Source organism: Mustelus asterias, chromosome 3, assembly GCF_964213995.1.
Source record: "Mustelus asterias chromosome 3, sMusAst1.hap1.1, whole genome shotgun sequence".
Classification (NCBI taxonomy): Eukaryota; Metazoa; Chordata; class Chondrichthyes; order Carcharhiniformes; family Triakidae; genus Mustelus; species Mustelus asterias.
The window spans coordinates 121,525,884-121,544,187 of NC_135803.1; the positions used below are offsets into that span (position 1 = coordinate 121,525,884).

The window sequence follows — 18,304 nt, forward strand, 5'->3', positions numbered from 1 at the left end:
CAGCAGACACACGGACTCCACCATCAGGACAGCCCCTCCACTTGCTACCCACCATCTGGGATTTGAACTTTCACCAGCTGGCGCTCAAAGATCCATATTAACCATGCTAAATTGCCCCTTAGCGTCGGGGGACTAGTAGGGTAAATACATGGGGATTGTGGGGATAGGACCTGGGTGGAGTTTTCACAGTGCAGACTCGATGGGCTGAATGGCCTCCTTATGCACTGTAGGGATTCTGTGATTCTATGAAAGCCGCTTCATTGATGCCAATGAAGAAACTTGCACAGGTTAGCAGTCTGTAGCATTGCCTTCCCCTGGAAATGGATGCAAGTCTGCATAATGGCTCTTCAGAGGCGCTACTGGATGGATCTTTTCCCCTTTTTAACCTGAACTCATTACATTGCTTTATGTTTCCTCGTACTTCAGCGGTAGAAATATCAGCTGTCACTCCCTTGTGTTTTTTCTGATTCTAAGCAGAGAAAATTGTAAAGACTATATCATCAATATGCGGACTTCCAAATTAATAAAAGGCGAGGCAGAAAATTTGGAATAATAATATTCTCAAACTTAAAAGCACAAATGAAATCTGCTATTATTCAAAAAAAAGGATAACCCTGGAGTCTGGATCTTTAAAAATTAAAATTCTTGGCAGGTATAGCTCTGCGTTAATATTCATGCATTCTGCTTTATCAGCAACTAAAAAAAAAATGATCACATCTGACTGAAATAGCAACAATTTATATTTGATTTACTTCCCTGACATGTAGTCAGGATGAGATTAACATGTACAAATCCATAGATGCCAAACTGCATCACATAACTCTGAGCCACAACATATCGAGGCAACATGGTGAGGCAGGCCGTCTTTTGAATTGCAAGCCTCAACACTAAGCAATGGAAGACAACTCAATTCCGCGGGAATTGGTAATATTAATGAAGTGCCACATCGGATCCAAGGCCAATTAGTCATGTGGTTCAAAACCACAGTTGTAAAACATGCAAGCACATGAAGATGGCACCCAATATCCACTCGAACAGCGGTTCCCAACCTGTGGTCTGCGAGGGTACTGCAGGTGGTCCATGGGGACAAAAAATACCATTACATATACCTCATATAGACAAATACTTTTTTTGAAGACAAAGTTATATGAAAGTGAGGGTAAAGAAATGTTGCAAAAGTGTTCAGTGCTGTGTGACAAGGAGAGATCTCAAAGAGTCCATTGCTGGAGAAGTTAAGCAGGACAGATTGAAAGGCCACCTACTGCAGACTTAAGAAATACATAGAACAGTACAGTACAGGCCCTTCGGCCCTCGTATTTTGAAAGATGCCAGAATGAGCTCAGCCTCTAAGTGCTGCAGTGCCGTCGTGCCCGGATCTCATGACGCTGCTTATCCGTACACCTCCCCTGGTTCTACAAGAGAAACTACAAAAGCCTGCTGCTGTGTTCATGTGGAGGTGGTTCCTCTGACTGCAACACTGAGCCAGCCTTTAGTGCCACGGCTGGCTGTCTCTTGGTATCTAAGGGACACGAACAAACTGAAACCACGCTGTCTGATTCAAAAAGGATGAATGATAAATGGATGGGAGGTGTGCAGAGCTTCACTGCAGTGGCAGACAACCAGTTATGTGATTTGAGTTGTGCTGCTGGTGGGACCTTGCACAGCACAGAGGATGCAACTACAAAGAGATTTGACCTGACTGAAGAAATTGTTCCTTAAATAGGCAATACGGTTGAAGAATAGAAGCAAGGGCTGCCAAACTCTCTTGATAATAAAGAAATGAGCATGGTTGAAGATGCATCAGTGGCTACCAGGTCCCAGAGGCAGATAGGCTTCTCATTTATTACCTCCAATGAGCACATACACATAAGCAATGAGTCAACACAGCTCAACTTCCTCAGCACTGTTGACACTCATCTGATCAAAATGTTGAGATTACATACGGGTAAGAAGTGCCCACAGTAATGGGGGTCTCCGAAGGGAACAGAACTGCTGGGTTAAATGACAGATTGTTTTCCAGCTTTCAGCTGGAAGAAGTTACATCAAGCAAATGATGAAGATCATGATGAACCACCCATCATAGCTTGATTTCTTCGTGGCGTGGATTGAATGGGAAAATCGGTATGAAAGGTGAAAAGAGAATGAGCTGAAAGCAGGTCCAGAACTGGCCACAGCAGCCACAATGAGCTCTACCTCCGATAGAAACGAAATCCCATCACTGTTCAGAGTTTGCAGATGGCGTTGAAAGGACCCAACAGAGTTCAGCATCAGTCCATACATAATTATCAATCCTGGGCTGTCAAACGGTGAATCCCAATCTGCAGATACCCTGAAGCAATGATTTTATTGCAGAATCAGTGTCAGTTTTTCATATGCAGGACAAAATAAAGGTGATGATCAAGAAAGTAGTCAAACCACTTGATAAATCAAATTACGAATCCTTTGTCAATCTGCCAGATTTTTTTGGCCAAAGCAGAAATGCAGCTTCCAAACAGTGTGAAATGTGACATCAGAGACCACCTGCAAAGATTGGAAACACAGCTACACGAGTTCCCTGTTCTGGACACAAAGTTTACGTTTATTTATTAGTGTCACACGTAGGCTTACATTAACACTGCAATGAAGTTACTGTGAAAATCCCCTCGTCGCCACACTCCGGCGCCTGTTCGGATGGACTGAGGGAGAATTTAGCATGGCCATTGCACCTAACCAGCATGTCCTGGATACGAAATCCCTTGATTTCGAGCGAGCCTTGATGATGACATCCTCGCCAGCCTGTCCTCGAAAGAGCAAGGCAGCCTTTCGGAGCTGTCCTGTGACAGTGCGTTAAAACTGGAGTTTTCTCAGAAATACCTGACGGACTTTTGGCTTAAATTTGTTTTGGAATATCTGGAACTGTCCGAGAAGGCAGTAAACTTTCTGATGCCTTTTCTGACAACCTACCTTAGCGAAACTGGGATTTCAGGGCTTGTCACATTGAAGACCAAATATCAAAATAAACTTAACATTGGACCAGATCTCCGATTGAGACTGTCATCCCTGGAACCTGATATCCAGCGTTTGACGTCTGTTAAACAGCATCAGCCTTCTCATTAGGTAAGCGTTATCTGTTTCCACTCATAGCCTACTGCAGGTGAATTTGCTGTGACAAGTGCAATGTATTTGTGAGTGTCCATCATTAACTATTAGAAATAGCTGCGTTTTTAATACCCAGTGATATATAGGTTTGACTCCTGTCAGCCATATGCTATATAAAAAAAAATGTTTAAAACAGCTTGTGTACGATGTAGTCCGCAAAAGCTTTTGATGATCCAGTGGTCCGCATAAAGGAAAGATTGGGAACCGCAGCCCTAGAAGAATACTTCATGGGGGCGATTCTCCCAAAAGATTCTAAGTGGTGAATTCACATAAAAATTGGAGTAAATCCCGCTGGTTTTTTTCAGCGGGAGTTTTGAAATGAATCTCCCACACCCTGTGCACTGCAGGGAGCACCAGTGTAAATCAGTCCAAAAAGCTGGGGGCGGGGCCTATTCCCACTGGATTGGCGCATGCGCAGTGGCCCCACACTGCTGGCCTCCTGATCGCTGGCCAGCTCCGCAACCCCCGCATTGCCAGCCTCAACCCTGCCCCCAGCCCACCTCGATGCCTTCCCTCCCCCCTCCCTGTAGCCCCATCCACCCGATTTCCTCTTCCCCATACCAATGGTTAGCCCCGATCACTGGCCTCCCTCACTTTGTCACTCAGCCCAAATGCAAAGTGGCAGCAGGACCCTCCCTACCCCCACTGATTGCCACCCCCACAGAGGCCCTGGCACTGCCTTATGCTCGGTGGGCAGTGCCAAGTCTGTCCCCAGGCATTGGCACTTTGCCCCTTGGGCAGTGCCAGGAGGCCAGACTGGCACTGCCAAGGTGGCAATGCTCAGGGGGCACCCTCCCCCCCCGTGCCCAACCCTCTGGCTCCAGAGAGGTCAGGTTGGGCCCACTAATGGTAGTTAAAATACATGCAAATTAGAATTTGCATGAATTATACAGCTCCATGCCGATTTCTGGCACGGAGCTGACAGCTCCGGAAATCCGGCTGCCGGAGACATACGGAGGCAGTGGCGCCCACGAAACGACCTCCGTTCGAGTTCCCTGACCTGTTGCGCAACAGAAGCAGTGCAGTGGGATGAGAGAATCGGCCCCCCATATCAATGATACAAAGTCAATAATCAAGAATGCGACCTTTTGAAGAGTTATTGCAAAGCACTTCCAAATAATAGCATGTTAATTTTAACCATTGTTGGCTGTTTGTTTTGTCTGCATGAATCTAAAACAACTGTAATATCTATTGAAATTTAATTCACAAAATCTTAATTTTCTGATTACTTTAAATTTAAATGATTTGAGGAACATTAAGTAGTTTACCAATATTAATTTGTGGTATAATTAAAACTGAAATACAACTTGTAAAAACTCCCAGCCAGCCAAAGTTTGTAAGAAAATGTATCCTTTGGGGATCACAGGACCATGTCAACTGGTATTCAGGATTACTACTGTGTTTCGCAAATCCTGTACACTAATTACCTTCAATTCATTACTTTAAGGCCAAATTGCCAGATCTGACTTTTCGTACTAAACCTTAGGAATGCTTGGCATAAAATGTAGTTCTCTGCAAGCCTGTGAAACACAAATAATAACAAAGAGATTAAGATCAGTGTTGTCAATACAAGGCAACACTGAGAATAAAAAAATCATTCATAAACCATTTCAAGAACCATCCAGGGCCTCTCAAAGTTGATGCCATATACTGAAATTATTGAAAATCTGTCTATAATTTACTCAGAAATATATTACAGGGCAGTAAAATAATTTCTCTATCTGAAACAGCCTTTTCTACAGGAATAGGGGAAATACAACCCTGCTATGATCCCCATAGAGACCAATAACTTCAAAAAGATATTAGAATTTCCAGTGATTGTTGGGAGGATCATAAGACAAGATTTCAAGTTTTAAGACTTTTACTGGTACAAACGAACTAAAAGCAACCTGGTCTAAACACAGCAACAGGATTAATGTAAAATACGGCAGATGCTGGAATCTAAAACAAAAATAGGCAAATGCTGGGAAATCTCAGCAGGTCTGACCGCATCTGTGGAGAGAGAATAGAGCCAACGTTTCGAGTCTGGATGACTCTTCGTCAGAGCTGGTCTACACACCATTCAGTTGGTAACTTTACTCTGAACAACTAAAATATTTCCCGATTTAACTTTTAAAATTGCCAAAAATCCCCCCACCTTGGTTACACTTTACTCTGGCCCTTACGTAGACACGTTATTCTCCTGGAACCAGTCGAAAACTGTTCTCCACCCACTGTGGCATGTTTCCTTTTTCCTTTCCAGCTGGGTAATCTTTAATCCCCAACTCGACTGACTTCCATGATGAGGTTACCTGGAGCTTCTTCCCTCTAGCCAGAGCTAGGCAAACTCTCCAGCCAGATTTAAATCCTCGCCAACTTGGTATCTTCAATCTGAATGTAAACTCCTACCCGCTCTCCATGTGGTGAATAATAAAGACAGCATTTTCTTTGCTTCAGGTGTAGGACTGGTTGCCTCTCTTTCTGTTTGCTCCCTCTCATTCAGGCTCTTGAAGACTGACCTTTTTCTGCCAGTTTCAGTGATATCTTAAAAAGAAACTGCTGCCCACAATCACAATGACTTTTGATTGACTGTTCCTTCTAAAAGCCCATCCCCATGGCAATGTGATTCATATAGGTCTTGTATCCAGTTAGGGACGCTAATTGGCCCTCTAGAATCCCCAATTCCAATCTATCTTGGATGTAAGTAGACAGTGTAACTGTTTATAAAACCTAACTTTCTCAGCATCACCTTGTGAGAATTGGAGACTAACCATTGTTATCATGGATGCCCTTGTCATTGTCAACATGTGTGAACATCTTTCACCTTCATCCCAGTAAAAAAACCTGCCTCCCCGCACTTAACTGTTAACATCCAAGCCACCCAAGCTTGGTGTTGGGCAGAACTCAGAGCATTCCTCCATTCACCCCGAAGTAAAGAACCCCAAAACACTGCAATTTTATAAACCTTCTATTTGCAACAACTCTCAGAAACTTGAGTTGATGACATTAGAGTAGGACTGACTCGAATAATAACTAATTCAATGACTGGAGTTGAAGGCAACATGAAGTGCTTTTTCTCTCCACTTTTCTTGGTGATGATAATCTACTTCTGAAAATTAAAAGTTACAACTTTTGAAAATAAAATGTTAATTTTGGTGAGCAGATCACTTTTGGCATTGCTCATGATGAAACCAGCTAAAAACAATCGGGATGTTTTACAGGGATAGTGATTTTCCAATATGTAGATCTGAGAGCATTGGGAAGTCAAGTACCTGAAAAGATTCCGGGTCCAGTTGGATTTTGGGAATCTCAAGGTCTAACAATACTTGAAGAAAGGTACCATAATTCTAAGATTATTACAGATTCAAAAAATACTGGACAGTTTTTCAGATTTGGGAACTTTGATAGGGGGGATACATGGTCTGGGAGTGTATGGGTGGTTAGAATCACAGAATCATAGAATCCCTACAGTGCAGAAGGAGGCCATTCAGCCCATCAAGTCTGCACCGACCACAATCCCTATCCCCTTAACCCCACGTATTCACCCCACTAATCCCTCTTGACACTATGGGGCAATTTAGCATGGCCAATCAATCTAACCCACACATCTTTGGACTGTGGGAGGAAACCGGGGGACTGAATTAGTGTGGGAGCTGAGGACATTGATCAAGTAGTATGCTGGATAGGTCTTGATAGATCTACCTCATCCACCATGAGAATTAACACTTCAGAATTTAGTGGAATTTACTTGTGCTGGAAACTCCTAGTTCCGTGAATCAGTTATTCGTGTGAGTAAGAAATGGGACTCTATGAAGATGTAAATAAAACTATTGTCCACCTTGCTTTAGAGGAAAGTTGTATGTTAATTAGCTGGAGTAATCCTTGCACCAGGCATTGCGGCTCGGATGAAAACTACAGTCTGATAGTCATGTTAATTTCTGATTTTCTCTTTAAAAAGTCATATATTCTCTGCGTGTAAACGCGAGAGACGTTTAGAGTGGAAAATTGAGCATTTCTCTGTTGAACCCCAGCAGCACAGAGCATTCCCAGGCCAGATATAGAATGACTTGTTAAGAGATCAAAACATGTTCTTCGCTGTTTTAATAATATCATAACTCCCACGAGAGAAGAGCACCCTCTAGTGTACTTGTGTGACATTTCAGTTTCCTGCGCTGGCCACTCTGAACTGAATTTTTCACAACTTTATCAACTTTGTGTTGGTTTATGCTTTGTGGATAGCAACTCAAAAAGAATTGGTTTAAGACTTAATCTGAGCTCATACAAATGTGAAAATGTCAAACCGGAAAAGTCAAGCTGGCCCATCTAGCATATCCCACGTTAAATGCGTCTCCCCAGGCATCACAATACAGACACTCCCAACTCACCTGGAGCCATGTAATCTCCCAAAAGATGCGAAAAAATAAGATAAGGCCAGATCAGTTGTTGATGGGGGGGGTAAGGGAGTTTAGAAAATTCCCCTCGTTGCACTTGAAGACTAAACTGAGAGAGGGAGAGTTTCACCCAGTCAGTTTAGATTAAATTCAAATCACACTCCAAAGCTAAATGAGTAACCGGTAGCCCACTGCATTTTGCAGTCCCCATCCTCCCCACTGTTTTGATTGCAAAGGCAATCTGTTCTTTGAAAAGTAAGTGCTTTGCAAGAATTATGCATGCTATTTGCTGGGTAATGTGTGCCTAAAAGTTGAAGTGTACTATTGGACACTTTTTCAATGAAGATAAGATTCACTTATGACATTTCTCACTCTTTCCTTTAACCTTTGTCCTTTTTGGGTTCCTTAGCTTTTGCAAAATAATTAAGTTGTGTGATACAGATTTATTATATCTTCAGGATATAATATAATTCACCCATTTTACCAGGTTAATTGTAAAAGTTTATTCATTGATATTAGATCAAGTGTAGGAAGGGCAATACTGGCTGGATAAAACCATTTTGTGTGCAGGTGAAATTTAAAAGGATGGGAACAATTAAAGATGGGTGTCATGTGGGATCGGGAATAGCAGGCAATATTCTGAAAGACCTTAGGGTTCAAAAAGGAGTGACAACCCATTTTGCTGCTTTTGGAAAGGATAATGGATCAGAGGTTTAAGAAAACTCTTAAACCGGCACAGTAGCACTGTGGTTAGCACTGTTGCCTCACAGCGCCAGGGACCCAGGTTTGATTCCCAGCTTGGGTCATTGTCTGTGCGGAGTCTGCACATTCTCCCCGTGTCTGCGTGGGCTTCCTCCGGTTGCTCCGGTTTCCTCCCACATTCTGAAAGACGTGCTGGTTTGGTGCATTGACCCGAACCGGTGCTGGACTGTGGTGACTAGGGGAATTTCACAGTAACTTCATTGCAGTGTTAATATAAGCTTTACTTGTGACTAATAAATAAACTTTACTTTAAATGAAAGGCAGTAACAAAGACAAAGGAAGCTTCTTTTGCAAGCTGGGAACAGCATCTGACTGCTTGCTGTGCTACCCTTATACTACATGTCAGAAGTAATTGTCCTTACAGCAGATGACACAACCTTGCGTCCAGATACAATATCCCTGACCATGTTGAGGCACTTCTCCACAGAAATCTACCAAGTGGCTGCTACGGTGCTGAAAATATGATTGGTGCTACCTTAACAGAGTGACCAAACAAGCTTTGTTGATTGTTGTACTTTATTTCATTGAGTGCCATGACTTCATGAGCTATATCCAGCATAATGTTGCATTGTTTATGCTTCTATCCTTATCCTCATCCACAGTGTTACAAACAGTGATAAACTGAACTTCTTTATTTTTCTCGTCAAGTGTAAGCAGAGGTGCTTTCTTTTTTAAAATAGACTGGGGGATGTTTTCCTAAACCCTCCGTTTGTGAAGTGAGATTTAAGATGACTCGCAACAAACTCTCTTTAGGCTAAATCAAAGGTTTTGTTAATTCATGCACTTAAACAAGGGGAATGGTCATTGCTACTACATACACACATACAAGAAGGAAATGGGAAAGAAAAGACTTTTATAGCTAGGGATAACTTTAAAAAGATATGGATATTATTTCATATAAATGTCAAAGTACAGTGAGGTTTCCTTCATGCAGGAGAAAAGGTTCAGGTAGGCTCGGCTGCTGAAAATAGGAATTCAAGGTTGGTGATGGCACAGCTAGATAAGGTTGATACCCAGAGATGTGGTCCACTCTACAGGTTGCGGCTGGAACATTACAGAGAACAAAGCTTCAAAAAGGTTTTGACTTGATGAAGGCTTTGTTGTCAGATGGAGTCTGGCTTTGGTGTTGACAGACTGGATGCTGATTGGCAGACTGCCCTGGGAGCCTAGATATATAACATTAAATCTTTCCAAAAGTCAAAGGAACTTAGATCGTGTGGTGACCAATATTTACCTGAAACTGATTAATTAATCCAGTTTCTTCCCACTGTCCAGAGATGTGCAGGTTAGGTTGATTGACCATGCTAAATTAACCTTAGTATCAGGGGGATTAATAGGGTAAATATGTGGGGTTACGGGAATAGGGCCTGGGTAGGATTGTGGTCGGTGCAGCCTCGATGGGCCGAATGGCCTCCTCCTGCTCTGTAGGGATTCTATGATGTGGAGATGCCGGCGTTGGACCGGGATAAGCACAGTAAGAAGTCCCACAACACCAGGTTTAAATCCAACAGGTTTATTTGGCAGCACCAGCTTTCGAAGTCTCAAGCTCCTCCTTCAGGTGAGTGAGGACTTGTGTTCACAAACAGGGCATATAAAGACACAAACTCAATTTCCAAGATCATGGTTGGAATGCGAGTCTTTACAGGTAATCCTTTAAGACTTGATTACCTGTAAAGACTCGCATTCCAACCATTACCTTGTAAATTGAGTTTGTGTCTTTATATGCCCTGTTTGTGAACACAGGTCCTCACTCACCTGATGAAGGAGCTTGAGACTCCGAAAGCTAGTGCTGGCAAATAAACCTGTTGGACTTTAACCTGGTGTTGTGAGACTTCTTCCTGGGATTCTATGAGTCAGTTTCTATGTTTCTAGTCAAAATCCATTGTTCACCTTAAGATATAGATGGTTCCTGTTTGCACTTCCGCAGGTATAACAAATGTTGATGGCTCTCTTTGTTATAAGATCACACTGGGGGGACAGACTATCTGCTGCTTCCTTGTTTTGTTGATTGTAATGAATCCACACAATGACAGGTGGGAGATTCCACAAGGATAAGGGTTGAGCTTTGTCCTGTAATTGCTGTTGGAGTTTTCCAGCACTGTGGCCAACTTGCAAATCATGTGGCCTGTAGCAGTCATGTTTTTGTCCAGCAGAGTGCAATTTTTAAACAAGCAGAAACTATGGGTTTTATTTGTCCAGTATATAATATCTTTCATGTCTTATGGACATGACAACAACATTCTTGAAAGTGTGCTTCTAGTACTAATAATGGATGAAGGCTCCACTTACTGGGTCACAACTCCTTCAGGTTTGGGCTAATGCCGCAGAAAGAGAGGGACATTCTGAGAAAAATCAGGAACAATGCAACTGTAATTTTTTCCCATTGAACTTCACCTTAAACATTGCGCATGGAAGATAACAATTAAGAGTCCAAGGAAAATTACACTTTAAAGTTAATCCACTCTTCACCATTGGTAGTTTTTTGAGAAAATGTATTTCATTTAAAGGAACAATAAAAACAAGTTCTTGATTTATTTTATTTATTCGTGTCACAAGTAGGCTTACATTAAAACTGCAATGAAGTTACTGTAAAAATCCCTTAGTCGCCACACTCCAGAGCCTGTTCGGGTAAACTGAGAGAATTTAGCATGGCCAATGCACATGACCAGCGTGCCTTTTGGACTGTGGGAGGAAACCAGAGCACCCAGAGGAAACCCAGCAGACACGGGGAGAACGTGCAGACTCCACACAGACAGTGATGCAAGCCAGGAATCGAACCCGGGTCCCTGGCGCTGTGAGGCCACTGTGCCACCATGTCGCCCGAGAATTTGTTTTAAAAGCATTAAATATGCAATTAAGTTTTTTTTAAAATATACTATGGTAGGTATTGTGGCAATGAACTAAGGTTCTTTGTAACATCTGCCTGAATTCAATGAACTGAAACAAGTAGAACTAAATTAGTTTTGCTTTTGCATGTTATAACCGTCCAAATCGTCTTGTCTCTGGATGGACTGAGATAAGATGAACACTGGGTGATGCAGATCAGGACCTGACAAAGTCCTGATGCAGTAAGAAGTTTAACAACACCAGGTTAAAGTCCAACAGGGGCATCTCCACATCAAAGTCCTGATGCACAGACATGTGTGGGAATTGCCCAGGAAGTTTAAACTTTTAATGGGCTGACTTCCACTGCCGGGGACTCTGATCCTGTGCTTAGGGCACAAACTATGGCCAGATGCACCGAACCCACTTGCAAGCTCACCCTCAAAATTTTAGACACTCAAATGGCTGGTCCAACAATTCTGTAACTCAGCTGAACACGACAACTGCCCCCCCCCCCCCCCCCCCCCCCCCCATGACAAAATCACGCCGACCTTCCGACTGCCAGCCTCCTCCACAACTTTCTGTCCAATTAACTCCCACCAACTGGCCCCAGTTGGCCCTGGCTAACCCCGACTACCCAACTGTTCCCTGACTACATCCTGATCACCCTTACACCCCACCCTGATCAAATCCAACTACCCACCCTGCCCCAACCAGACCCAACCACCTAGTTGCATAGACCCAGCTAATCCCCGACTAGAGCCAATCACCCGTCTACTACCCCTGCCCAGCCTGCTGAGCTCACCCATTTGCCCAGAATCACAGAATTGTCACAGCATAAAAGGAGGCCTTTTGGCTCATTATTTCTGCACTAGATCTCCAAATGGGCAAATCATCTGGTGTCTCATTCTCCTGCATTCTCCCTATAACCCTGCATTCTTTCTCCACAAAAAGAACAGTCTAATTCCCTGTTGAATTCATTGATTGAACCTTCCTCCACAAGTTTCTCCCCATCTATTCTGTCCAGATCCCTCAGAATGAACACCTCAATTGAAACTCCTCTCAGCCTTTTCTTCAAGAAAATCAGTCCCAGCATCTCCAATCTATCTTTATTACTGATGTTCCTCATCCCTGGAATCATTTTCATTCCATGAAAGTATTTCCGTGAATCATTTCTGTAAGCTGCAATTTTCTAACAGGGGCTTTTTCAAAATGGGGGTCGCGATCTGCAGGTGGGTCACAGGATGCTGAAAATTGGTTGCCAGAGGAAGGCGATGGCCTCCTGGTATTATCGCTAGGCTATTCATCCAGAAACTTAGCTAATGTTCCAGGGGCCCGGGTTCGAATCCCGCCGCAGCAGATGGTGGAATTTGAATTCAATCGAAAATAACTGGAATTAATAATCTACTGATGAAAACCATTGTCGATTGTCAGAAAAACCCATCTGGTTCACTAATGTCCTTTAAGGAAGGAAATCTGCCACCTTTACCTGGTCTGGCCTACATGAGACTCCAGAGGCACAGCAATGTGGTTGACTCTCAACTGCCCTCATGCACTTAGGGATGGGCAATGAATGCTGGCCAGCCAGCGACACCCATGTCCCTCGAATGAATAAAAAAAGGTAAATTCTCAACCCCTATCAACTGATCCTATTCAAACAAAACATGGGATATTCTGTGATCCTGTTAAAAAAACGCGGGATATTCTGTGATCCTGTTTAAAAAAACGCGGGATGTTCTGTGATCCTGTTAAAAAAACGCGGGATGTTCTGTGATCCTGTTTTAAAAAAACAGAGGATGTTGTGTTTATAGCGCACATTTGTAGAAGGCGGTATGACAATGAGGACCTCTCAGGTGATGACATAGCCAGCATGAGGACTTCTGATGTGGAGGAAAAGCTTAGTATTGTCTGATACAATTCAAGTTATGTGCACTTTATGAAAGAAAAAGGTAAGATTTAGGAAAGGGTGTATTTTTAAAAGTACACTAAATCCCATTTAGATTGGGACTGTAGCAACAGTGCTGCAGCTTGCCTGGTCAGTGGACCGAAGGCCGGTTATAACTTCGGAGTTTGATGAGTTTAGTCATTATCTCACAATCCAACTCATTATTTTTCCCCTGTGTGCATAAAAATATTTTGTTGTTGAATCAATTTCAAAATGAAATGATGTCTGAAAAACAGGAAAACCATTGAGATGTTTTATTTTTTTTAAACTACGGCTGTATTTGGGAAAGGGTAATCGACATACTAACCACAGACTTCATTGGATGCTGCAAAATGTAAGTTATTGATGTGACATATTCCACCTGCCAGGGAGGTTTATTGATGGGACAGTAACAGATAAAGATAATTGGCTATTTAAAAGCAGCATGTTGATCTGGTGAGCTCTGCATTCCAAAGGTGCATCTTAAATAAGAAACATGTCACAAATAAGCGGCAGTCAATTTTCTGTGGATGGCGGACACACAATAAATGAGTGTATTGTCTGATCTCGGACATTTATTTTGAATATATGACGAGAGGAGTTTGCAAAACCAATTTATTTTGTGCTGGAATATGGCTCGAATAAATTGGAAAATAGATCTGAAGCTGACCCCCGATGTTTAATAAACTGTATAATGTTGGTACAAAGTGGAGAGATTGTATTTCATTGCACATCCCACGTGATGTTTGGTAAAAGTGGGTCGCCGGAAAAAAAAATTGAAAACATTGTTTTAACATCCTTGTTAAAGTGCAGTGCCCAGAATTGGACTTCAACTGGATTTAAAGTTTAAACATTATTTATTAGTGTCACAAGCAGGCTTACATTAACACTGCAATGAAGCTACTATGAAAATCCCCTAGTCGCCACACTCCAGTGCCTGTTCAGGTACACTGAGGGAGAACTTAGCATGGCCAATGCACCTAACCAACACGTCTTTCGGACTGTGGAAGGAAACCCACGCAGACACGGGCAGATTCTGCACAGACAGTGACCCAAGCCGGGTATCGATCCTGGGTCCCCGCCGCTGTGAGGCAGCTGTGCTAATCACTGTAATGCCATATACAAGTGCAACATAACCTCATTACACTCACACTCTCTGCCACTATTAATAAAGCGTAGGATTCTGTAGGCTTCATTAACCATGCCTTTAACTTCTCATGCCGCCCTTCAGTGACTTATGCAGATAAACGCCCAAGTCCCTCTGCTCTTGCACATCCTTTAGAATTATACCCTTTTTAAAATATTGTTTCTATGTGTTTGTCCTACCAAAATGAATCACTTCGTATTTCCCCACATTGAACCTCATCTGCCACCTGTCTGTTGATTGCACCAATTGTCTATGTCCTTTTGAAGTTCTACATTATCCTCCTCACAGTTCATAATGCTTCCAAGTTTTGTATCTGCAATCTTTGAAATTGTGTCCCACACACCAAGGTCTAAGTGATTAACATACATCAGGAGAAACAAGGATCCCAACATTGACCGCTGGAGAACTCCACTACACACCTTCCTCCAGCCCAAAACACATACATTAACCACTAATCTGTTTCCTGGCACCCAGCCAATTTTGTACCTATGTTGGATCCCTTAGTTATAACTTTGCTCACAAGTACAGTACAAAATGCCCATTCTCTCTCCACTCATCCATTTGAGCATCCATTCTCTCAACCACTCATCCATTCACTTATTCATTCCCTCATCCATTCATCCACCTGTTCATTCACTCACCCCTCCATTCACTCCTTCATTCATCCTTCTATTCACTCATCCGCTCACCCAATTATTCACCCATCCATCCACTCACTCATCCATCACTCACTCACTCATTCACTTGCCCACACTCATTAATCAAATGACTTGAACCTTTAAAAATGTACCTAAACATAGCAGCTACTGACGGAAAAATGGGGCCTGTCCTCTCCTCCTCCTGACTCTCCCACAATATTTGGAAATACCCTGGAGTCTCTGAGCTGCTGCACATTTAGCCTCACTCAGAATTGGGAGCCCTCGCTGAAAATGGGCAGCATGGTTGGCTCGGAAAACACTTTGAGGATGCTGCTGACCAGAGGCTCTAGGCCACTTTATATTTGTTTCCATGTTCTTATTTAAAGTCATTTTTCATTCATGTTGTATTGATCTTGTCTGTTCTGTAGCAATTCAAGGATGCCAAGCTTTACACTGGCACTGATCGATCTGGGTGGAGTGAACTAGTGGGAGGTTAACAGTAGAAAGATGCTTTGGGATATAAGCAAGTTCAAAAATAATGTTTCTTGCCTCTTTTTCCAACATACACATTCATTCATGCATCATGGTATCTAAGATTAGGAAAATGGAGTGAGCACGAAACAGGATGGCCAGACTACCTAACCATCCACACCAGTCTGTTAATTATGCCTAAAGGCTATGATTTCAAAAAATATATATTATTTTGATTTGAAAAGCCAAAACAGCACTTCTAGTCCAGTACAAATAAAATACTTCAGAAATTTAGATGATACATTTTGTCTCTAAAAGAAGAGTGACAGTTTGTTTTTGCTAGTGAGCCTGTAACCATTAATCAATCCCACTTGACATTGATAACTGTTTAGATGCTAAATGTGCCCTTTTCACATTTGAATGTTATTAATTGTTTGTGTACCCCACCTCAGTTCACTGACAGGTAATTTGTCTTTACCTGTCAAGCGTTAAATGTTTAATGTTGAATACGCAAATGCATTTACTCAATTAAGGGATAGAGCAAATGGTTGTGGTGTGTCGCAAAGCATATCAATCCATGAATACCTACAATTATATTTACTTTTCAAGTCTTAGGTCATTAAAATGAAATCACGGTGGCACAGTGGTTAGCAGTGCTGCCTCACAGCGCCAGGGACCCGGGTTCGATTCCCGGCCTCAGCTCACTGTCTGTGTGGAGTTAGCACATTCTCCCCGTGTCTGTGTGGGTTTCCTCCGGATGCTCCGGTTTCCTCCCACAGTCCAAAGATTTGTGGGTTAGGTGGATCGGCCATGTTAAATTTCCCCTTAGTGTCGAGGGGGTCTAGCTGAGATAAATGCATCGGGTTATGGAGATAGGGCCTGGGTGGATTGTGGTTGGTGTAGACTCGATGGGCTGAATGGCCACCTTCTACACTGTAGGAGTCTATGATTCATTGAGGGTTACTTTCTAAAACAAATTTTTGGTTTGTATACAAAAGATAAAAGTTAATTTCTCTCCAATGATTGTCCCTACAGCACTGTAAACATGGTGTTTGCATTGTAAAGGATCCTGCGGAAAGCTCTGTGGTAGATGGGACATGGGGACCTTGGAGTCCATTTGGTTCCTGCTCCAGAACTTGCGGAGGTGGCATTAAAAATGCTGTTAGAGAATGCAACAAACCAGAGTAAGCAAACTTTCCCAACATATAGAGTGCAATAAATACTTTATCAAATTTCAGAAGGTAAATAGATTATTTTTATCTATTTGTCATTGTGTCAAAATTTGAATGAATTTAGTTTGTAACAACATGAAATGTGGTATCTTATTTTTGATGGCAACCTTTCGCAGTACGGAAATTACATATTCAAATTTACTTCCTACATGGTGGAAATGGAAATATTTATTACTTTTCATTTTAGGCCCAGAAATGGAGGAAAATACTGTGTTGGTCGAAGAATGAAATTTCGATCTTGCAACACGGAACATTGTCCAAAGCAAGAGAAAGACTTCAGAGGAGAACAATGCGCACAGTTTGACGGAAGACACTTCAATATCAATGGCCTACCTCCAAATGTGCGTTGGGTTCCTAAGTACAGTGGAAGTGAGTATTTCCATTGGGAGAGGGAAAATTATTATATTTTACATTTTAATCGAAATCGTTAAACCAAGGATCTACCTTTCTTTTCAGTTTTGATGAAAGACCGTTGCAAGTTGTTCTGCAGAGTTGCTGGTACTACAGTCTATTATCAGCTCAGGGACAGAGTTATTGACGGCACACTTTGTGGGCCAGAAACCAATGATGTCTGTGTCCAAGGACTTTGCCGGGTACAAAACTGATTTTAAGGATTTTGTGTGAACCTTTGAAGTTACAATTGTTCTTTCTTGTTGGAGCCTTGCAAAACTGATTAAAATCAATGTTTATTTCCCCCACAGCAAGCTGGATGTGATCATGTATTGAATTCAAAAGCACGAAGAGATAAATGTGGTGTTTGTGGTGGTGATAATTCTTCATGCAAAACTTTAGCAGGCACCTTTAATATTGTTCACTATGGTAAGAATTGTACTCATCTTATTGTTGTGAGGGTATAAAGGGTACAAGCAGGAACTGTTTAATACTAATGGAAGTTATATTTACTACAATATATTCGGAGAAATATGGGTTGACTGAACTACACTACTATTTGTTTAAAAAGACTTGACAGTTGTTCTGCTTCAGTGAGAAATAACAGGATGGATAAAGGCCGGAATTATCTGACCTTGCATGTGGCTGGAATTCTCCTGTCCCGCTACAGCGAATGGAGTTTTGGCTGAGCGCCAGATTCTCCATTCTCATTGGTAGCGGGGGTCAGTGAATGCAATCAGAGAATCCCAGCCAACATTGATTGCTCTGGTTAAAAGGTACCAGTTGTCACTTACCTAAAACGGGCAAAAACTTGATTTTTTATATGTGTGTGCCTTTATAAACTGTACTCAAGAGTGTAATAAAACGACACTGAACAGCTATCATTTTTAAATTGTTTTGAATTACAGCAGTAACCATTACCTGGAATTTCTTGCTGTTAGTGAATGTATTACTCAGTATTTTTGGTTGATACTCATCTAATACTAATAACAACTGCCTATGGTTGGTATGGTGTCACTGTGGTTAGCACTGCTGCCTCACAGCGCCCAGGACCTGGGTTCAATTCCAGCCTTGGGTGACTGTCTGTGTGGAGTTTGCATGTTCTCCCCGTGTCTGCATGGGTTTCTTCCAGGTTTCTGGTTTGCTCCCACGGCCCAAAGATGTGTGGGTTAGGTTGATTGCCCATGCTAAATTGCCCCTTAGTATCCCAAGATGTATAGGTTAGAGGGATTAAATACCTGGAGTTATGGGGATAGGGTCTGGGTAAGACATTCTGTCAGAGATTTGTTGCGGATGCAATGGTCCGAATGGCTTACTTCTGCACTGTAGGAATTCTATGATTCTAATACTTTGGCACCAGCCAATCCCTGATGAAGAACAGTACAAGGAGAAAAAAAAGTAATGTAAAA

General features: G+C 42.3%; 1 protein-coding gene across 3 annotated transcripts in view; it reads left to right on the plus strand.

Annotated features, from left to right (window-relative positions):
* Positions 1–18,304, plus strand: part of adamts9 (ADAM metallopeptidase with thrombospondin type 1 motif, 9) — a 282,624-nt gene that overhangs the window by 68,103 nt on the left and 196,217 nt on the right. For all 3 annotated transcript variants that reach the window (XM_078209509.1, XM_078209510.1, XM_078209511.1), the window contains exons 12-15: positions 16,309–16,457; positions 16,693–16,874; positions 16,962–17,098; positions 17,207–17,324. In XM_078209509.1, the coding sequence (XP_078065635.1) occupies positions 16,309–16,457; positions 16,693–16,874; positions 16,962–17,098; positions 17,207–17,324 (586 nt within the window). The remainder of the gene's footprint in view (positions 1–16,308; positions 16,458–16,692; positions 16,875–16,961; positions 17,099–17,206; positions 17,325–18,304) is intronic.